The 23,012-nt window shown below is 46.0% G+C and overlaps 1 protein-coding gene across 1 annotated transcript; it reads left to right on the forward strand.

Annotated features, from left to right (window-relative positions):
- The first annotated feature begins 928 nt into the window (after positions 1 to 928).
- On the forward strand, positions 929 to 22,880 carry LOC121649742 (interleukin-10 receptor subunit beta-like). Its single transcript, XM_042000790.1, has 7 exons — positions 929 to 1,096; positions 2,905 to 3,097; positions 7,337 to 7,506; positions 11,462 to 11,616; positions 14,307 to 14,457; positions 21,387 to 21,532; positions 21,931 to 22,880. The coding sequence occupies exons 1-7, from the start codon at positions 1,045 to 1,047 to the stop codon at positions 22,054 to 22,056; spliced, it is 993 nt and encodes a 330-aa protein (XP_041856724.1). The 5' UTR covers positions 929 to 1,044; the 3' UTR covers positions 22,057 to 22,880.
- Positions 22,881 to 23,012: the final 132 nt, after the last annotated feature.

The following is a 23,012-nucleotide window of genomic DNA, read 5'->3' on the forward strand; positions in this document are numbered from 1 at the left end:
CAGCACACAAATCCACCTTCTGAGCCACACCAGTCCAGTTTTTATAAACCAGTTTATATAAACCAGTTCATATAAACCAGTTCATATAAACCAGTTCATAAATAATGACCTGCTAAGGAAACATCAAATCTGCTCTTTGATTCAGTCCAACATCCTGAACTGAACAAGAATACAGGGGAGAAGAAAAACTCCATCAGGACCAGAACCTCCAGTAAACTTGCGGTGTTAGAGTACACCTGGATCTCTAATCATGACAGGTAAAGTCATAGTTATTATATGAAAGTCACAATTAACGGATAAAAAACCATAATAATGATTATGAGATTTGAAGTCATAATTAAGAAACTTAAAGTCATAATCGTTAGATAAAAATCATAATTATGAGATGTAAAGTAATATTTATGAGTTTGTTCCATCCTCAAACCATAAACCATGGGGGAAAGAGTATGGAAGCCCATTCCCACTACTTGTAAAGTAAAAATAGTCACAAAGTAGCTCATATTTATGAGATAAAAGTAATAATTATAAGATAAAAAGTCATAGTGATTAAATTAAAACTAATAAATATTAGTTAAAAGTCATAATTATTACATTTAAAGTAGTAATTATTAGATAAAATTCATAATTATAAATTTAATAAGCTTTCTGCATTCCTCCGAGGTACAGATATAAATGGACATCAGCACCATCTCTATCATCATCGTTCAAGACTAAACAAGACAAAAGAAGACATTTCATGATTATGAGTTTAAATCTTAATATTTTCAGTAACTTTATTTACAGGTGGCGGAAATGCGCTTGAATAAAGAGTAAAATGATGATGATTTTCTGAGGCTGTACCGGTTGACCCAGTGCAGTGACCGTGTCTGGGCTGTAGGGGGCAGCAGCGCCTTCCTCGCCGCATGAAGTCCGTCTGCTCAGAGGAGAAGAAGCACTTCAGTTTCCGCGTTTTTCCCCTCATAAAGCTGCCGGGAAAGCAGAAGTGAAACAGAGACATGTTCCTCTGTGTTCAGATGGAAACTCCGTAGTCTGATTGAAGACAACATGTCGCTTTCTGCCTGCGTGTTCGTCCTCACCTTTCTAACTCCGTCCTCAGGTAAGCTCCGTCTTTCCTCCTGTTTGTCTGGCGGGATGAGTTCTGACTGAAGGCTTTCTAATTTGTAGATGTCACTTTTTATGAGTTGATGAGCTTCAGGTTTCTGTGGGATTTCTACCTATGAACCATCTGAATGATGGGAAATGATTTCTCTGTCACTTTTGTGAGTCTTTGTAAACTTTTGGGATTTGTGGACTTCACTGTGGGCCAAGCAGGAATTCTGGCCTTCAACTTAAACTATTACTACTGAAACAACTGCAGCTTTCTGATGGAGCTTACTCCTGATAACTATTTTTCCCAGTTAAGGCACTGAAATGGGTAATAATTACAAGGCAGTTAATTTTCACGTTGAAACAGGTTTTATTAGACAGAAGTGCCTGAACAACAACAGCAGCTCATGATGAGCAGACTGCCTGGTTTCTTATTCATCACGGCCTTAAAGGTGGAACATGGTCCTCACCTGCTTCCTTTCCTCTCTGTAAAACAATGGCAGATTATTTGGTGTTAACATGACGTTTAAAGGTCTGTTCAGTTTTCCAGATGACCAGTGGATGACCAATCCAGAGATGACTAACTATATCACGATTACGTCACGATGACTTAATATTTCTGGGAAAGAACTAAGATGTCGACACAAAGTGGAGCTCCGTCACATCTTGGCATCAGATGATTGTCTGATGATTGTCCCAGGAGGCTGTGGACCGAGATCTGCTCAGCCTGTGTGATCGTTTAGGCTGGATCATATGAGTTCTCACAGAAACCAGGAGGCAGCTGCTTCTCCCTCTCCTTTTCCTCTCCTTTCTTTCTCTTTGTGTTTTGGGACTGACTTCCTTTTCTTGGGGCCAGACATGGCTTTTCCCTCTCAGTGGAATAGACCTGGTCCAGGTGTGGACATGTTGTAGCAGACCCGGTATTATGGCGGTTTCCAGGGCCTGTTCACAAATCAGGCCCTACATCCAGAAACAAGACTTCTTATTTTCATTTCTAAACTTGTAAATATAATTTCCATCCATTATTTTTCTGCTGGTGCTATAGGTGTAGACGTAGAATCAGTTCCCACGTGGGCCTTTCAGTGCTGGGGAAACTGACCTCTGCAGATATTTACAGGTTCAGTATGTTTGTATGTTGGTTGTTATTTGGCGCTCAGTCATTGGCTCGCTAAAAGCAAGTATTAGTCGACTGATTGGACGACAGACCTGAGGAAGTGGTTCAACGCTAACATGAAGGCGGGAACATGTATAAGATGTCACGCTGCAGGACGCAGCCAGTTTATGCAACTCGTTCCACAAGTAGACGAGACCTAACAAGAAGTACACCGCTGCAGCTGCTACAGGTGCATGTGTCCTTCCTCCTCCTCCTCCTCCTCACCGTCTGCAGCTGGACCACGCTCCGTCCGAGTCGTCCTTACAAAGTGCAGAGTCATGGTTCCATGTTTACTGACAGGGTTTTAGTATGTCAGGTTTTTATCTGCTGAGTGGAAGTAGGTAGCACAGAATGAACCGGGGTGAGTTTGGCTGAACTCTGGTATCTTTTCTCTAAAATGAACTTCCATAAAATACCTGTGCAGGTGAGTTACTGAGCGTCCCACCAGGGTCCCTCTTTGACTGGAACTAGAAGTTTGTGGAGTGATCACGATGAAAACATCGTCTGTGGTTCTGTGTGAAACTGATCTCATCCTGACTGTATGAATCATGAGATTAAAAAACGGACCTTGATATTCATGAATGAAAAGTTTTCTGTTGGATCTGTCACAGCTGACCCGTCTGTACCCAGCAGCAAGCAGCACAAATAAACGTTCTCATTTTTAGGGTTTTTGAGGTTCCCTGACAGCCGTGAGTCCCGGGCAAACGGTACCATGTACCCGCCCTGTCCGACAACCCTGTCAGGACTCCCCAGCAGTCCCACCAATGTCCGCCTGACCTCTACCAACATGGACCTGGTGCTGAGATGGGATCCACCTGAAGGGGCATGCAGCGGGCTGACATACACCACCAGGCTGTGGTGAGTTTTCTCAGACAAAACTTCAGCTGTTTTTAAGTAGTTTTAAGTCTTTTTAATTATTTGAATCATTCAATGTTCTGAAAAAAGGCATTGATTTGCTGTGAGGAGCCTGAATGAAGTTATTTTAGCTTCAGAAAGACAAATAAATTGAGCTGAAATGAAGAGATAAAGGAGGAAAAACTGGGCTTCTCTGTGGGAGGAAAGATCAGATCCCCGCGGGTTAAAGGCGTCTCTGTAGAGATGAAATCTGATCTGTTGGTGTCCTCTGAAGCTGTGGGATCAGTCGGAACAGCAGCGTGAACGTGTGGAGGTGGCGTGCTCGGTGTCTCGGTGCTTTAGCCACAGGGTTGGAAGAGGACACCTGATGGACTGGGAACCAGAGCAGCTTCTGAACACCAAACAAAGGAGCTGATTATTGTCATTCTAAGTTTTTTCCCATATTTTTCTAGCCTTTAGTGCAGGGGAAAACAATGAAGGGGGGGGTTGGGTCACCTGCTTTATCTTTCCCTCCTCAGGGTGGGATGGGTGGTTTCTGCCGCTGCTTCATCCTTTTCCTTCCTGTTAGGAGTTGCTTCCCTCATTTACTACGAAGCTTGGAGGATACAGCTAATGACCCACATCCTTTAAGACCTGGTCCACCACTGGGGCTAATTCAGACCCTCTGGCCAGCTGGTATCCCCGCTGAGGGCAAGACAAAGACGCAGGGCATTCCTCAGAGAATCAGAGATACCTTCCCACAGTCATCATCACTGATGTCACTCCGTGGCAAACAAACCTTCCTACCAGTTGAGGCGCTTCCTGTTGGAGTACAGGAACGTCTTCTTACGCTCAGACTTGTCTTAACCTCTTCTTGACAAAGCCTGTTGATTTTTGCCTCCTGTCCAAATGAACATAACCAAAATAAAAAGTGCAGCTGGAAGCTGAAGGTTACATACAGAGTAAAAAAGATATATCTCCCCTTTTTCTCTTCCTGTCCTTAAATCAGACCTCTCCTGTTTTAGGTCAGCTGGGATTACCAAATTATTTCTATTTGCTAAATGCTGCAATAATGGGAGAAAGAATATTTCAGCGAAGCTTTTATTACTTTCTTTAGTCGGAAATTTACATACACAAAGATTACTCTGCCTTCAAACAATGTGGGAAATCCCAGATGATGATGACATGGCTTTGGGGGCTTCTGATAGGTTAAGTTGTCATATCCGAGGTAATTTGAGGCCCAGCTGTGCATGTAAGCACACCTCAAACACACAATTCCTTGTTTGACTTTATGGGAAAATCAGCCAAGATACCAGAAAGCGAATTGTGGAGCTCCACGAGTCTGGTTCATCCTTAGATGCAATTTCCAGATGCTTGAAGGTGTCACATTCATCTCTTCAAGCAGTTATCCACAAGAATAGACAACATGGCACGTCCAGCCATCGTACCGCTCAGGAAGGAGACGGTTCTGTGTCTCAGAGATGAACGTGTTCTGGTCCGACATGTGCAAGTCAACCCCAGAACCAGAGCTAAAGACCTTGTGAAGATGATGGCTGATTATTCACAATCAAACGAGAACCAGGAAGAAGCCATTACTCCAGAAGAAACACAAAAAAAGCCAGATTACAGTATGCAAAGGGGACAAAGACCCTCATGTCTGGAGACATGTCCTGCGGTTGGATGAAACTAAAGTGGAACTGTTTGGCCATAGTGACCGTCGCTACAACCTGAAAACACCATTCCAACTGTGAGGCATGGCGGTGGCAGCATTATGTTGTGGGGCTGTTGTGCTGCAGGAGGAACTGGTGCACTTCATAAAACAGATGGCATCTTGAAGAAAGAACATTATTTGGAAATACTGAAGCATCATCTCAAGTCATCGGCCAAGAAGTTGAAGCATGGACGAAGAAGGGTCTTTCAAATGGAGCAAAGTAGTCACAAAGTGGCTTGAAGACAACAAAGTCAAGGTTTTGGAGTGGCCCTCACAAAGCCCTGGTCTCAACCCCGTAGAACCTTTGTGGGCAGACTACACACCTGACTCCGCTACACCGGTTCTGTCAGGAGGAATGTCCAGAAGTCCAGCAAACACTTGTGAGAAGTTAGTGGAAGGATACACAAAATGCTTGACCCAGTTTAAAGGCAATGCTACCAAATACTACGGACATGTATGTAAACCTCTGCCTGAAGAAAGTAATAAAAGCTTCACTGAAATATTCTTTCTCCCTTTATTGCAGGATTTAGCAAATAAATATAATTGTGGTAATTCCAGCTGACCTAAAACAGGAGAGGTTTAGTTTGATATTATTTCCTGACAGTGAGGAAAAAAAGGTTTTTGTATCTTTTACTCTGTATGTAAACTTTCAACTGTATATCACAACTACCAGGGCTGTATGTAAAAGCCTGGTCTTAAGATAAATGCTGAGACGTGCGATTACAACAGCAGTGTCAGAATGAGGTGCTGAATCAGCAGCCGGTGTCTTCAACCCTGGTCCTCCACCGTCCTGTAGCTTTAAGATGTTTCCCTACTGCAACACACCCGACAAATCAACGGGTCATTAACAGGCTGGTCCAGAAGAATCAGTAACCAGATCCAGTGTGTTGATGGTTGTCTTCTTTGTTTGTTAGGGTCCAGTTGTCCTGACGCTCAGGTGAGGTCCAGCTACAGCTCTGTCTTCACAAACACGTCTGCTTTCAGTAGCTTTTAAAAGGGTACACAAGCATGTTTATATGAAACTTTCTTTAACAAAAGTAATCCTACGAAGGAGTCAAGTAGTCCTACGAAGGAGTCAAGTAGTCCTACGAAGGAGTCAAGTAATCGTAGCTCTAGAGTTTCTGTCCCACCATGGTCAGACGGACGTCTCTGGAACCAGCAGAGTCTCTGCTGTCATGTGACTCCTGGTTTGTGTGGAGAAATGATCAGAAGCTCTAAAGTGGACAGAGATGTTCTCCTGGTTTTCATTCCTGTGTAACTGCTGGGGTTTGAACTGTGTTTGGTTTGGATGCCGATGCTTGGTGGAGTCTTTTAGCTGAGTTTCTCCCATCATGTTGCTATGCTACATGCTAGCATTGCTGCTTCCTGGTGGCTGCTAACATCTTCTGGACTGTAGGATGTCATGCTAACCCTGTATTGAGGGTCTAGTTAATGAGAGGTTTGGGAACAAGATGTACATTCTGATCTAAAGATGGACAGCTTTGCTCCACTCCATCCTAACAAAGATCCTGCAGTGGGAGCTTGTACGTCTGATATTAAATTCCATTCCCATCCTCTGGAAGGAACTGGATATTATTTGTTGTAATGCTTGGGTCATTTTTCATCAGTATGTGACCCGTTGTCATTTCTGATCTTTGTTTAGGGAGAGATTATAAATCCATCAGTGGTGTCTCAAGTTATTCTGTTCTTCAAATGGTGCTGAGGGGAACCAAACAGGAATGATGGTAGCATCAGTCTGCTCAGGGAAGTCCATCGGCGTCTTCAGGACTGCTTCTCTTTCAGTCACTGGGATGCTTGTAAAAGTTCCTGTTGGGATCTTAAATAACCGACTCGTTCCGTTTCTGCTAACATTTCCTTTTCCATGTTTCCAAATAAACCTTGGAGTTTAAAAAATTTGTCAACCAGAGAGATTTCAGCTATAAACCGGATCAGGATGGAGCATCAGGAATTCTGTAAACATACAGATGGGGGGAGGAAAACATTTTGCTAAAAGGGAAATCTGTCCTGGCTCTTTAAAATGAGATGATAGTTTTAGTGTTTATTTATTTTCAGCATTAAGAGAATAATTCACCCTGGATATACAGACGGATGGATGGATGGTTTCCGAGCAAGTACAGAAGTCCTGTTAAAGAAATCATCTTTTCCACTTTGAAATAACAAGGGAAGAAAATCTAGTAAAATCCAGATGACCCAGCTTTCCTCCAACACTTAAACGCACCATGCGTGCAGGAAGTGAGGCTCACAGGAAGCATCAACTCTGTCGATAATTGATTGATATTTTGTGTATTTGAACACACATTTTTTGTGTGTTACTCATCATATGATTTGCAGTTTGCAAACCACGCAGGAAGCAGCACGAGTTAAATTTCTCTCCACAGAAGATTCCTTCGTTAGAGGAGAAACGTAGAAATTCAGGATGGAAAGCAAAAGAATCAAATCAGCATGGAGCCGGCCCTCAGCCTCTGTTACCGTGGTGACGGTACGCTGCATCAGAGACACAGAACATAAAATCTGAGTGATGACGTGACATCAGTTCTGTTTTTTAATCCTAGGAGCCCAGCTTCTGGCTACAGACCCGGCTGTTTAAACATCTCAGCCCTCCAGTGTGACTTCACCTCCATCATCAGCCCTTATGGGATCTACACTGGAGAAGTTCAGGCGCTGTGGGGCACCGCCAGTTCAGACTGGGAGAAAAGTGAGGAGTTTATTGTGGACAGAGAGAGTGAGTTGAAATTTAATCTCATGTTTTAGTATTCAGCTGAAAACCTGCTGATCTGCTTTCAAACATCTACTGAGCCCATTTAAAGCAGCTGCTGCAGCGTGTTGCATTCACTGTTTCTCTGAATTAATTAAAAATGAAAGACGCTGTTTTTAGGAGATCATGTCCTGCTTGTCAGCATCATTAACAGGTTTCTCCATGTTGGATTTAATTCAGTCTGACTTTGTTTTAGTTTGCACACATCGGTTATTAGTTAGTCGACGTTGCAGACGAGGACTTTATCCAGGCGGAAGGTCCGGTCTGCTGAATGTGGTCATGCTTCTCCAGGGTCAGTGCAGCTGGGACAGAAGAAAAAGCCGGAGCAGACTTTCAGGGACCAGCAGCTCCGACCCTGAAGGACTGCTGGAGGTAATGGATGTTTTCCTGCTGCAACACACCTGATTCAGTGAAGGAGTCATTAACAGACATGCGCAGAGCTCGGCAACACGCTGTTAGAGAAGCATCAGGTGTCCTGCAGCAGGGAAACATCTAAAACCTGCAGGACAGCGGCCCTCGAGGACCCGAGCTGCTGATCCCTGCCAGTCTTTCGTTTTCCAGATGCTGTCACAGTAAATGTGTGCCACACTCAGAACTCAGGGGGATGGGAGGAAATCTTCCCTCATATTTCAAAGCAGTAAAACCTTGAAAATGATCCTATTGGTCCAGCTCGGATCATTTTAACCCTCCACAGCTTGTTCTGAGACAACTTAAATTCATCACTACGGAGCCGAAAGCACGAGGCACGCATACCATCCACGTCCAACTCCAACCACATATTCCACTTTACCACCACGAAAGTTATATCAAGGCATGCATCTGCAGAAGTGTATAAAAGTCTTACGGACGTAATCTGCACAAAACGTGCAGTGTGTTATTTTTTTTTTGGTTTCATACGAATGAAATCGCCAAACACTCAGCCTACTTTGGAAACTTACAGCTCAGGACTACTTTCATCTAGAAACATCATTCAAAGTTTGAAAGATAAAGCTTTGAGTGACTGAAAGGACATTTTCATATCTTTTACGGTTTTGACCCAAATCCCTCCACACTCTAAATCTGTTCCAAACATTATTCTGAAAGTTTCTCAAATGTGTCTCACGGCCAGAGTTTTCCCCGTCAGACAGACAGACGGACGGCTTTGTCCGTTAAGGGTTGCGGGGAAGCTGGAGGCAGTGTTGCCAGCGTAGCGGCTTTGTGGTTGTATTTAGCGAGTTTTCAGACCCTCTAGCGAGTTTTTCTGGTTATTGGAGACTTTTGGAGACGGAGGTGAATGAAGGGAGTTTATCGGTGCTGGTCAGACCCTCTCATACGAGGCTTGGTCTTCTAGCAGCAGCAGCAGCTGCATTCAGACGACGTTCACCTCTGTTTCATGACCAGGCTGGAAATGAAACGTAAAAGCTGCTGCTGGAGGATCCTGCTGGTTTACCATCACAGTAACGTCTGTTAATGAAGAGTGTGGAGGAAATATTTAAAAAGTTAAGAGTTGTGACATCTTGCAGATTCCGAGTTAACGAACTAACTACACTTAATAAAAAAAGCAAAGAAATTTCTCTTTTTATTTTTTTATTTTTACTGGTCTAAACTTTTTTAGGTTGTCTTTTCATGGACATTCCTCTCCACGGTAGCATCTAGTAAAACTATATACTAGGCTGATTATGCAAATTAGATGATGATGTCATTTTGCAACTTTTAGGACAGCCAGTAGCTACTTTTCTTACTTTGGATGGTTGGAGGAGAGAACCCAACAAAGAGAAACTCCACACAGAAAGGCCGAGGCTCGAACCAGCGACCTTCGTGTTGTGAGCGGTGCTCACCTCCACACTGCTGTGCAGCCTGGTGCGACACCGTCGGGTGCAGCAGAGCTGGGACGTGCAGATTTTGATCTACGGAGCTCCAAGTGTCACAAAGTCTACTCATTCCCTCCATTAAAGGTTCCCTATTATACATTCCTTTCAACAGTTTCATATGAGTGTCGGAGGTCCAACAACAGCTTCGCTGGCGCCGCTCTGTGATTTCAGAGGCAGACTCGGCTATCCGGGAGGGGGAGGGACCATAACAGCATCCACTACCAGGGCAGTGGCTGTTTCCCTTCATGAGGTCACAAAGAGAAAGGTGTCAGACTCACCTGTCTGAGCACACATTCGCTAAAAAGTGGAGCAGTGAGAGAGGAGACAGAATTTTCTCATTTCTGGGCCTCATACAGAGGACAGAAAGGGAATTTTTCATAATATGAAACCTTCAACCTCCATTCTGCAAAAACTCTGATCCTCAGACCTACATGCAACTATCATGAACACACACACACACTATACATCATACTGCAGGTGTAGCTCCATGTCACTGTCTGCCTCCATCACACTCGTAGGCGTGGCTATGTCCCTGCACCAGTCGGGTAGCAGCAGCTGCTTCGGTTGTGAGCTGGCAGTAGCTGCTTTGCCACCCATCAAAATTCCTCCAGAAATTTTCTAGTTTGTGCCTAAATTCGGGCTGCGTGGTGGTGGTGGTGGTTAGCACCGCAGCCTCACAGCCAGAACGTCGCTGGTTCGAGCCTCAGCTGGGGGAGGTTCAAACCTGGGGGGCGGTGGCATGTTCTTCCCATGTGGGTTCTCTCCGGGTTCTCCCGCTTCCTCCCACCGTCCAAAGACATGATGTAGGTTAACTGGTCACTCTAAGTCCTCCCTGGAGTGACCATGTGTGGTTGTTTGTCTCTGTGTCGGCCCTGCGGTGGACTGGTGACCTGTCCAGGTGAACCTGCCTCTCACCTGTTAAAATGCAGGGATTGGCTCCAGCTTACCCACAAACCTTAATGGACAAAGCGGTGCAGAGAATGAATGAATGAAGGGGCCTAAATTAATACTGATTTGTTAATAATTGTGATGTGACCATCTCAGTCTCGGTTCTGGCTGGTCCAAACCGTCTTTAAACTGGTTGCTCTGCGCTGTGTGTGGGAATAAGAGGAGAGACGGCTTGTTGTTCAGACTGCTTTATTCTGAACTAACAAACATGCTGCTCACATGGTTTACTCTCACCGGTGGTTCATACGCAGCACACTATAGCAGCCAGAAAGCCTCTTTTTGGCTTGCACCATGCATAAAAGTACACCTGTACCATTTGTTCTATATATCAGTAGTAGAAAAAAAATAGTAGCACTCATGTTTACAAAAAGGCGTCTGTACAACTTATAATGCTGCATCCAACGACCTACCCGGGCATCGCTGTCTCATCACTGGCAGCGTTCTGCCACAGCTGGTGGCGTTTACTGAGAGAAGACAGCCAGCATGGACGTGGAATAATAGCTCCATAACTCTGTTACACTGACAAGCAGCACATTATGTCGTAAAAACATAGGAGTGTTTTCGATCGGTGACACCTCAATGAGAAAATCTGTCCAATTCTGTAGTGCGTCTTTAAGATCAAGGTCAAGTTTATTTAAATAGCATATTTCCACACTGCATGCTGTCCTTTACAGGCTAAAATTACAACTAAATAATTTAAATATGTGACAGTCATACAATAATCACTTAAAATGCTTAAAGCCCGTCCATGTTTGTCTTCAGTAGAGATTTAAAATGGTCCAGTGTTTGATCCAATTTAATATTCAGGCTCAGATTATTCCAGTCTAGGTGGAGACTTAGGAGACTTTAAAACAAGCAGTAAATATGATGATTTTAACTGTTTAAATTAGCTGCCTTTAACGTAAATAAAAGGTAGTTACTCAGAAGTATTGACTCAGAGCTTCTGAGCTTATAATAGAAGTTTTATGATAGAATGTATATTTCTTGTGATCCATGGAGGATCTAAACAAAGGGTTTTATTTCTGTTTGAAGGTTATATCAGCAGGTGGCAGCAGAAGATAAAACTCTGTAAAACAGTTAGAAAAGCTTCATCTTTACCAGAAAGAACCTTGTTTCCTCCGCAGCCATCATCGGACCACCCAGCGTGACGCTCCTCTCCAGCGGAGGAAAGCTGGAGGTCTTCATCAAAGATCCGGTGTTTAAAAACACCACTCTGCAGCAGGTATACCACAGAGTCACCTACAACATCACCTACTGGAGGGAAGGAGAGGGAAAAAAGGTGAGATCTGTTCTGGTGTAAAGGCTGTTCAGTCTGAGATTTAACGTTGGTCATCGCTGATGAGATTTATCTGATGTTTAGATGGTAGAAAAACATCTGCTGCTGCCACCTGCTGGAAGGTTACAGTAACAGACGGCATGTAGTCTTATCCTGATCTACAATTGTTCATTAAATTACTCATTTAAAAGGGCAATAAGTGGAAATTTATTATCTCTAAATTGAAGAAAATAAAAAAATGTCTGTGGGACTTTCGGGTGATGCACAAGACGGCAGCAGAGAGAAACTGGCCCTCTTTCCAACAAACCAAGGATTTTATTCCTTTATAATCCAAAACTGGACAGTGTTTGAACCAAGCAGCAATCTCCAGCGGTAAAATGTGAAGCCTATGCGGAAGTGTAAAAAACTGCAGTTCCCCCCTCGTCCACTAGGGGCTCCAAAACAGAGCAAATCCCCATAGACTTCCATGTTAAAAAGACCAACTTTACAGCAGAAATAAACATGTTTAAACCTGGTACAAAAATCCATTTTAGGATTAATAGGTCAAGTTTACCTTCATGACATCTGTGAGGGGGGTGAATTTTTTTCTAACTCATCCGTTTGGATGTTATTTAATCTTGAAATTCAGCATAATTAGGGGCGTGTCCTTTTGATTGACATCTATCGATTTTCCGTGGAAAGAAGGGAGAGTGCAGCACAACCACAGTTTTTAGCCGGCTAACAGTGCACCTTAGCTTTAGCCTGTCCACTTTCATTAGCCAGTTAGCTCACGTTAGAGCCGCGTTGGCTCAGTTAGCTCTTAGCTACAGGCAGCTCAAAGTTTGATAGACATCAATCCTCCACCCCCATGCTCACGGTCTCCTCTTTGCCCATTTTTTGTTTTTCCTGGGAGTGACGGCAGGCGTGACGCTGCCAAGATGGTGACAGTAGGAACCGTCCAACGAAATTTACTTTTGCTCTTCAGAAACCTACGGGTGACGTCACGGAGGCGCCGCCCATCTTTTATATACAGTCTATGTTTTGGAGCAACGATGTCTAAGGTAAAGCACAAGAAAACCTTGCAGCAACCTGGAACACACAGCAAAAGGACAGAGGTGCTCGTTAGCTAACCATGATGGAGACCACGAGGGAAAATCAAGGCAGTAAGAACAGACAGCGGACTTGGGCCTGATTCTGAGTGAGTTGAGAGATTTTTGTCAGGATAATAACTCAACTCGAGGAGAGATGAAATGGCTAAAGCAAACACTAGACTGAACGAAGTGGAAAGTTGGACTGGGAAGGCAGAAGAGAGGATACACAACGTGGAGGAGACCATCTTAGAAATGCTGCAGCTACAAGTTCAGTTAAAAGCAAGGGACATTCTGTTTCAGACTACGTATCCAGCCAGGCGTAAGGTCAAATAGCAGGGAGGAACGAAGATCTACAAATCACTGGAGGAGGCGACAGGGATATGAATAGAGAGGCTTCCCTGTCATGATTAATAGGAAACCAGAGATGCTGATGGAGCAGCTGCAGCAGCAAAGGTGCACATGGTGCACCAGAGAACACACCTCCACCTGCAAAGAGAAACTGCAGATCTACAGCAGGGACTCTCCACCTGCCGTTACAGGACCAAGACACAGGGTGTGGTGGTTAGCACCGCAGCCTCACAACAAGAAGGTCCCTGGTTCGAGCCTCGGCTGGGGGAAGGTTTGAACCTGGGGGGCGTGGCCTTTCTGTGTGGAGTTTGCATGTTCTCCCCGTGTATGCGTGGGTTCTCTCCGGGTTCTCCGGCTTCCTCCCACCGTCCAAAGACATGCATGTCTCTACAGATGCACTCTAAATTCTCCCTGGAGTGGGTGTGAATGGCTGCAATGGAGCTGCACCTGTCCAGGTGTACCTGCCTCTCACCTGTTAAATGCTGGGATAGCCTCCACCTTACCCGCGACCCGTAATGGACAAAGTGGTACAGAGTATGAATAATAAATGGATTTAACACGCTTCATTAATTCATTCATTTAACCAAAACAAACAACTGGGTGAGCAACAGTATTGTTGGAGATAATGCGGGCACCTGAACACCAACCAGTCTCATATGTTTTGGCCATGTAAGAACATACGGTGATTCTGGGAGAGGGGTACTAGGAGTTATGGAGGAAACTTTGAGCTATAACATCCCTAATGATCCCTGGTTTATATTTCCTCGGACAGATACCAGAAGGAGGGGGAGATAAAGGAGACACATGTCTGTAAAATTTTATCTCTGGCAGCTAAAAAAAACATTACAAGAAACTGGCTAAAGGCAGACCCACCAATGACTGGACATCGGTGCAGAAATTCAGCTGTCAATGGATCAAATGACCTACAGTCTACGACTGAAAACAGAGCTGTATTTGTGTAAACAAATAGTTTGTCCCCCTTGTTCTCATTGTTTTTTTTTATTATTGATTTTGTACCATTTAATCTTTTTTTGTTTGCCACTGATTGAAAATTAAGTCAGGAGAGGAGAAATAGCTCCAGCGGCTGGTCCATGTTCAGGGTGGAGCTGTGCCAAGTCGAACAGAACCGTTCCAAAAAAGAGAAACGTGTCTGTATCATGGTGTGATTATCCCACCTGCTTCTACCTCATTCCATTCTTTCCTCCCTGCCCCCTAGTGGCAGCTGAGGACGTGGAATCTACCTCTCACCCTAACAACTGCTTTTGTTTCCTACAGACCACAAGCATCACCCAAATACAGCAGAACCGGAAAGTTCTGGATGAGCTAGACCCCTTGAGCAAGTACTGCGTCCAAGTCCAAATCAACACAGTCAGGAACCCAAGACCCAGCAAGGCCAGCAGCATCGTCTGTGAGAGCACCAGCAGTGGTAAGAAACTCTGGAATCACCAGGGGTCTCATTTATAAAACTGTGCGTAGGATTCTTACTAAAAGTGTGCTTACGCCCAAAACCGGAAGTTGGCGTACGCCATAAAATATTCTGATTTATAAAACCGTGCGTACGCACAGGTGCAAGCAATTTCCCCTTTATAAATCACACTCGTCCTTGAAGTTTGCGCAGGTGAATTTGGCTCATGTTCCGCCCACTACACGCCCACTTTCCACCATAAATGGTCAATGCAAAGTACCTCAGCGTGTATTAAAATGAGCCAGCTGATCCATGTTGTGATCCATGAACAACGGCAACCGCAGGGAAGCGAACCAAAAAACGCAACTTCACAGAGGCAGAAATCGATGCATTAGTGAGTGAGGTGGAGAGTCGAAAAATTATTTTGTTTGGTAGCCACAGTAGTGGCGTGACAAATAAGAGTAAGTGTCGTGAGTGGCAACACATAGTTACCTCAGTTAACTCTGTGAGCGGGACAGAGCGGACCATGGCGAGATCAAAAAGAAACCATCAATGAACTGAAGGAAATCAGAACAACACTGCATAATTTGTGTGACATTATGTTCGACATTCCAAACACAATAAAAGAGCTTGTGAAAAAGTGAACCTTATTGTCTGCTTAATCGCTGCATGACCTCCTCACGGAGCCGTGCCCCGTGTTGGAACTCCCTGTGTCTGGGAGGGGGCTGTGGGTGAGGGTCGGCATTCCGAGGAGGGGGGAGGCCAGGAGGTAGTTGGATGCCGTGCCTCAGTGCCAGGTTGTGCAGCACGCCACACGCCCTCATGATCCTGCACACCTTTTGGGGATGGTACAATAATCTACCCCCTGACGCATCCAGACACCGCCACCGGCATTTTAAAAGGCCGATGGCGCGCTCTACAGTTGAGCGCGCACGGGAGTGAGCGGTATTGAACAGGGTCTCCTCTGCGCTCTGGGGGTTTGGGAAGGGGGTCAGGAGCCAGCGCCGGAGGGGGTAGCCACTGTCCCCTGCATTTCAATGAAACAGTGCATCAGTGGTCTGCATCTGGCTAAGCTGGTTGTCAATATAAAGTTATTGTCTTACCAAGAAGCCAGCCATCACGTACAGCGCCTGCCTGCAGTCTCTTCTCTACACTGCTTTGCGCTAGGATGTAAGAGTCATGTGTAGAGCCAGGCCATCGTGCAACTACATTTGTCAACATCATGTTGGATTGACATATGACTTGAACACTGATAGTATGCACATGCTTCCTATTGACATACATGAATTCATCGACATATGGGGCCCTTATAGCAATATGAGTGCAGTCAATTGCGCCGATTACATTAGGAAAACCGGACATTGCTGCAAATTGCCTTTTAATGTCGGCCTGTTCTCCTGCAATATAGGGAAATTGGATGTGGAAGAGTGTAGCAGGACGCATAGACAGCGGAGACGGGTTATGAACTCTTGCCGGGTTGAAGTCATGCACGCTGACCAGTGAGCCGAAATCACATCTGCGGTCATACAGCCAGAGCGCAAAATTAATTGGAGACATGGTGACAGGACCCCACGCTGCCACAAGAGGACTCTGGATGCAGTGTGTTGTTAATTCCCCACCTCTCCATCTGTGTCGCCAATTCCCCCAGCCTCCAAAACCAGCGTACGCATGGGTCAGAGCTGCCGTGAAAGACCGCACATTTTCACGTCAAGTTTGTTTTTTATAAATCACAACCTTTGCGTGAAAAGAGGCGTACGCCAGTTTCAGGCCCCATTTTGTGCGTACGCAACGGTTATAAATGAGACCCCTGGTCTTTAGGCGTTGATGTGAGAGGTGAGATGGACTAAATCAGCTCTGCTGCTTCCAGTTACCTTCAGAAGGTAAATATGTATTTAAATCAGTTCCATCTGGTAGGAGCGGTCAGAAGAAAGACGCTACTGACAGAAGTCACATAGGAGACTCTCCAAACATCCAGAACAAGGTCCCCTGGTCAGAGGAGACTAAAACTGAACAAAGCCAACACCTGTCATCCCCCCGGTGAAGTAGGGCTGAACGCTTCATCATCTTTAAATCCAAATTGCAATTTTAAACATTGCAATTAGCAAATCACAAAGGAGCACAAGTATTTTCATGTGTAGCATCGTGTCTGATCCAGGTTTCACACCTGAAGCATCCACCTGCTTCACACTGTCCTGTCCTCTTTCCCGTGGGACAGTCATTTAGGGTGACCACATGTCCTCTTACCAAACATGCCTCTTTTTCACCTAAAAAATTAATCCAGCTGGGTTTTCAGATTTGTCTGGAATTTTGCTCCATCTCAGCCTCAAATATGTTTCCATCAGATCTGAGTTGTGTTTCATTACTCACGCTAATTATTTATTATCCAACCTCTCACAGCCGGTGAGATGAAGAAGAGGAGGAAGCAGCCACAGCACAGAGAGGACAGAAAAACTCCAGGGGTGAGGCCAGGTGGAGACGAGGTAGGGTGAAGGTCTTGCGAAGGTGAGGCCAGGTGGAGACGAGGCAGGGTGAAGGCGATGCGAAGGTTAGGCCAGGTGGAGACAAGGCAGGGTGAAGGTGTTGCGAAGGTGAGGCCAGGTGGAGACGAGGTAGGGTGAAGGTGTTGCTAAGGTGAGGCCAGGTGGAGACGAGGCAGGGTGAAGGCGATGCGAAGGTGAGGCCAGGTGGAGGCAAGGCAGGGTGAAGGTGTTGCGAAGGTGAGGCCAGGTGGAGACGAGGCAGGGTGAAGGAGATGCGAAGGTGAGGCCAGGTGGAGACGATGCGAAGGTGAGGTCAGGTGGAGACGAGGCAGGGTGAATGGGATGCAAAGGTAAGGTCAGGTGGAGACGAGGCAGGGTGAAGGCGATGCTAAGGTGAGGCCAGGTGGAGACGATGCGAAGGTGAGGCCAGGTGGAGACGAGGCAGGGTGAATGGGATGCAAAGGTAAGGCCAGGTGGAGACGAGGTAGGGTGAATGGGATGCAAAGGTAAGGCCAGGTGGAGACGAGGTAGGGTGAAGGCGATGCGAAGGTAAGGCCAGGTGGAGACGAGGCAGGGTGAAGGTGATGCGAAGGTGAGGCCAGGTGGAGACGAGGCAGGGTGAAGGTGATGCGAAGGTGAGGCCAGGTGGAGACGAGACAGGGTGAGGGTGATGCGAAGGTGAGGACAGGTGGAGACGAGACAGGGTGAAGGCGATGCGAAGGTGGATTATTGCTGTTTCAGGAGCCTAAGTTTGGCGAATAAAAACCTCTTGGGTCGTCTAGTGAAATCTGTTGGTAAAGTTTCTGGATCCCAGCAGGAAGGACCTTTTGGCTATCTTTAACAAAAATGTAGTGAGGAAAGCTCATTCTATATTAAACTGCCCGAACCCCCTTCTCCAGAATGAGTTTATTTTATTACCTTCGGGCCGTCGCTTCAGGGCCTCTTTAGGGAGGACAAAGAGATTTAAAGTGTCGTTTGTCCCTACTGCTGTTCATCTACTTAACAGTAATGACCTCTAAGGTGACAGAGTTGTTCTCTCTATTTGCTTTTAGCTGTAATTTTATTTAACCTATTTTAAGCCCATTTATTGTTTTGGATTGTGTGAATCTCTTTTTAAATTGTGTGATGTCTGGCCGCTGTCTGTGTTCTGGCTGCAACATCAATTTCCCTCTGGGGACAATAAAGGATTTGAATTGAAATTGACGGCGAGGTGAGACGAGGTAAATGTGAGGTGAAGGCGAGATGAGGTCAAGGTAAGATGAGGTGGAGGTGAAGGAGAGAGAAGATAAATGTGAGACGAGGTGAAGGTGAGGTGAGGTAAATGTGAGGTGAAGGTAAGATGAGGTGGAGGTGAAGGAGAGAGAAGATAAATGTGAGACGAGGTGAAGGTGAGGTGAAGGTAAGATGAGGTGGAGGTGAAGGAGAGAGAAGATAAATGTGAGACGAGGTGAAGGTGAGGTGAGGGGAGGTGAAGGCGAGACGAGGTGGAGGTGAGGTGAAGATGAGACAAGGTGAGGTGAGGTGAAGATGAGACGAGGTGAAGGTGAGACAAGGTGAGGTGAAGGTGAGGTGAAGGCGAGACGAGGTGGAGGTGAGGTGAAGATGAGACAAGGTGAGGTGAGGTGAGGTGAAGGCGAGACGAGGTGGAGGTGAGGTGAAGATGAGACAAGGTGAGGTGAGGTGAAGATGAGACGAGGTGAAGGTGAGACAAGGTGAGGTGAGGTGAAGATGAGACGAGGTGAAGGTGAGACAAGGTGAGGTGAAGGTGAGGTGAAGGTGAGGTGAAGGTGAGACGAGGTAAAGATGAGACGAGGTGAAGGTGAGACAAGGTGAGGTGAAGGTGAGGTGAAGGCGAGACGAGGTGGAGGTGAGGTGAAGATGAGACAAGGTGAGGTGAGGTGAAGATGAGACGAGGTGAAGGTGAGACAAGGTGAGGTGAGGTGAAGATGAGACGAGGTGAAGGTGAGACAAGGTGAGGTGAAGGTGAGGTGAAGGCGAGACGAGGTGGAGGTGAGGTGAAGATGAGACAAGGTGAGGTGAGGTGAAGATGAGACGAGGTGAAGGTGAGACAAGGTGAGGTGAGGTGAAGATGAGACGAGGTGAAGGTGAGACAAGGTGAGGTGAAGGTGAGGTGAAGGCGAGACGAGGTGGAGGTGAGGTGAAGATGAGACAAGGTGAGGTGAGGTGAAGGTGAAAATGAGACGAGGTGAAGATGAGACAAGGTGAGGTGAGGTGAAGATGAGACGAGGTGAAGGTGAGACAAGGTGAGGTGAAGGTGAGGTGAAGGCGAGACGAGGTGGAGGTGAGGTGAAGATGAGACAAGGTGAGGTGAGGTGAAGATGAGACGAGGTGAAGGTGAAAATGAGACGAGGTGAAGGTGAGACAAGGTGAAGGTGAGGTGAAGGTGAGGTGAAGGCGAGACAAGGTGGAGGTGAGGTGAAAATGAGACAAGGTGAAGGTGAGATGAAGATGAGACAAGATGAAGGCGAAGTGAGGTGAAGGCGAGATGAGGTGAAGGTGAGACGAGGTGGAGGTGAGGTGAAGGTAAGGTGAAGGTGAGACGAGGTAAATGTGGAGTGAGGTGAAGGTGAGGTGAATGTGAGGTGAAGGTGAGACGAGGTAAATGCGAGATGAGGTGAAGGTGAGACGAGGTGAGGTGAAGGTAAGGTGAAGGTGAGACGAGGTAAATGCGGAGTGAGGTAAAGGTGAGGTGAATGTGAGGTGAAGGTGAGACGAGGTAAATGCGAGATGAGGTGAAGGTGAGGTGAAGGTGAGATGAGGTGAAGGTGAGACGAGGTAAATGCGAGATGAGGTGAAGGTGAGGTGAATGTGAGGTGAAGGTGAGACGAGGTAAATGCGAGATGAGGTGAAGGTGAGGTGAAGGCGAGACAAGGTGAAGGCGAGATGAGGTGAAGGTGAGACGAGGTGGAGGTGAGGTGAAGGTAAGGTGAAGGTGAGACGAGGTAAATGCGAGATGAGGTGAAGGTGAGGTGAAGGTGAGACGAGGTAAATGCGGAGTGAGGTGAAGTCGAGACAAGGTGAAGGCGAGATGAGGTGAAGGTGAGACGAGGTGGAGGTGATGTGAAGGTAAGGTGAAGGTGAGACGAGGTAAATGCGGAGCGAGGTGAAGGTGAGGTGAATGTGAGGTGAAGGCGAGACAAGGTGAAGGCGAGATGAGGTGAAGGTGAGACGAGGTGGAGGTGAGGTGAAGGTAAGGTGAAGGTGAGACGAGGTAAATGCGGAGTGAGGTGAAGGTGAGGTGAAGGCGAGATGAGGTGAAGGTGAGGTGAAGGTGAGACGAGGTAAATGCGGAGTGAGGTGAAGGTGAGGTGAATGTGAGGTGAAGGCGAGACAAGGTGAAGGCGAGATGAGGTGAAGGTGAGACAAGGTGGAGGTGAGGTGAAGGTAAGGTGAAGGTGAGACGAGGTAAATGCGGAGTGAGGTGAAGGTGAGGTGAAGGCGAGATGAGGTGAAGGTGAGACGAGGTAAATGCGAGATGAGGTGAAGGTGAGGTGAAGGTGAGACGAGGTAAATGCGGAGTGAGGTGAAGGTGAGGTGAATGTGAGGTGAAGGCGAGACAAGGTGAAGGTGAGACGAGGTGGAGGTGAGGTGAAGGTAAGGTGAAGGTGAGACAAGGTAAATGCGAGATGAGGTGAAGGTGAGGCGAAGGCGAGACAAGGTGAAGGTGAGACGAGGTGGAGGTGAGGTGAAGGTGAGATGAGGTAAATGAGAGATGAGGTGAAGGCGAGGGTTAGGAAAATTCTCTCAGGGAACGACAGACACTCAGATCGATGAGAAGACACAGCTGTTTACTGCGGTCGCAGGAGTTCAAACACAACCAGAAGACAAGTTAAAACAGGCCAGCCGACAATGTTAGAACTGAAGTCAAGTCTCAGAACACATCCTTATAAAGCCCAACCCCCTGGGAACAGTCGTCACGTCCACTGATGCAGGACTCCATAGTCAGGTTTCACGTTGACCAACCACAGCAGGAGGGCGATAAAGTCCTTTGATGTGTTTTACAACTGTATTCACTTCCTAGGGGCACTAAAAATAACATAGTCCTGTAAAAACAGTTGATCACAATCATTCAACGACTCGCTGTGTCTCTCACAGATCTATCACAATATCATCAATAATCAGTCTACAAGATTTTTCCATCATTCCCTCCTGAGATAGTGACACGGGTTTACAATGAAGGTGCATTCAGAAGAAGGCAACAAAAACCACGGAGGACAGGAAACTGTCCAACAAAGTCGGTTTTACTGAGTGGAGTCAGTCACTCTCATTTTCCAGAGATTAGAGACTGGGACGTAGGTCCACCTTCCACCAGGATAGGGAGCCTCGTCATCCTGATGAATAAACGCTGACTGGTTTAAGGGAAATCATGTGACAGCCAGTAGCACCAGACTGAAGCTGAAAACGTCCTCATCAGCGGTGGATTTACTGGTTTTTGTTGGTGTATTGCAGAAAAAGAAGCTCCGTGGCTGGCAGCAGTGGTGGTGTGTGTCGTCTTGGCAATGGTCGTGTCTCTGGTGGTGGTCCTGGTGCTGAAGTGGAACAACATTTCCCAGTTCCTCTTCCCAAAAGATGCTCTGATGTGCAACTATCCGGAGGTGCGTACATTTCAGGAGCGGCTCCATGGATTTCAGTTGTGGTGATTTTAATTGAAATGATGGATTTGATTGAAATTTATGTGGTGAGAAAAGAAACTGCATGCCTATATCCACCAAAAGTGTTTTTCCTTGGCCTACGTTGTTTAATGCAGTCCAGTTCCCTCATTCATCAGCCTTCCTGAAGCTGTCCTGAAATAACTAATCCTGCTGCTAATTTTTCCTGTTTGGTTCCAGCTAACGTTGATTCATTCAAAGGGAAATAAATGTGTTAGACTCAGAAATGAGCATCCAGCACAGATCTAGACCAGCTCGGTCATGGCTGATGTCCCAGCCATGACCTGGCTCCTACTTCTGTGTCCTACACATGTTTTCATCCAAATCTCCTTCTACCTCCTCAGTCTCTGCTGAAAGTATCCGAGTCCTCCCGTTTTCTGGCAATGCCGAGCATGGAGCCTGTGGAGGAGATCAGCCACAAAGTCACGGTGGAGGAAAGAGGCCTCGTGGAGGCAGCAGACAGCAGCTGAAGTCACGCGGAGAAGATGAGAAGCGCTGTGGAGTCCCACGTTACTTACTGATGGACAGGTGCAGGATGATGCCCCCTCCACCTTCATGTCTGATGTCATCAGACATCGTATTCCCGTCTTGTAGATGGGAAACGGGGATAAAGCAGGGTATGGTCTGAGGTGGTTTTATCTTAGCCTAAAAGTGTTTGTAAGGAAACTTTATGAGCATCAAACATGAATCTGCAGTGTTTTTAGATCAGCAACGTTTCCACAGTCCTGTTCACATGATGCTCAGCCCAGGATGACATCTCTTAAAGGTACAGTGTGCTTTTCTTTCATTGATCAGATGAATCCAGGTGGGGCTCTTTGTACTGATCTGTCAGGTTTTTCCAGGTATATTTGTAGATTTCCATCACTGCACTAAAGTCCTGATCCAGTCCTCATGTCCTCACCTCTGACTCAGTTGTAAAATTTTAAAGTGGTCTTCATCAATAGTTCTCCAGCTTTTCCCTCGTGTCCTGTCCAGTCCTGGTACCGGACCAGTTTCCTACCTGAAGGAACGAACCAGTTGTTTCCTACTTCCCGTTGTCTTGGGAAAATCTGAATGGGTTAGTTGGAGGAAAGGTTTCTGCTGCTTCTACAACCACTCAGTTCACCAGCACTAAATTCACATTTTTCACACCAAATTCATCATTTTGTGCTGAAGTCTTGTTTAATTGTTTTTAATTTATTATTATTTGTGGTGTTTTTGTTGCACTGAATGTGCTGTTGATTTTATTTTACTGTAAATCACTGTGCTCAGCATTGTTTTAGCTGTGATTTCTAAATAAATCTGACATGGACTAGAAGAAGTTAGGAGGCTTAATGTCTTTCATTTACATGAATGTTTTCATTTTTATCTGTCTGACATTCACATCTTTGTGAGCTGTAACCATGGCAACAAGCTAGCTATCTATCTAATCTAATCAATCTATTTC

Source organism: Melanotaenia boesemani, chromosome 12 (assembly GCF_017639745.1).
Source record: "Melanotaenia boesemani isolate fMelBoe1 chromosome 12, fMelBoe1.pri, whole genome shotgun sequence".
Lineage (NCBI taxonomy): Eukaryota > Metazoa > Chordata > Actinopteri > Atheriniformes > Melanotaeniidae > Melanotaenia > Melanotaenia boesemani.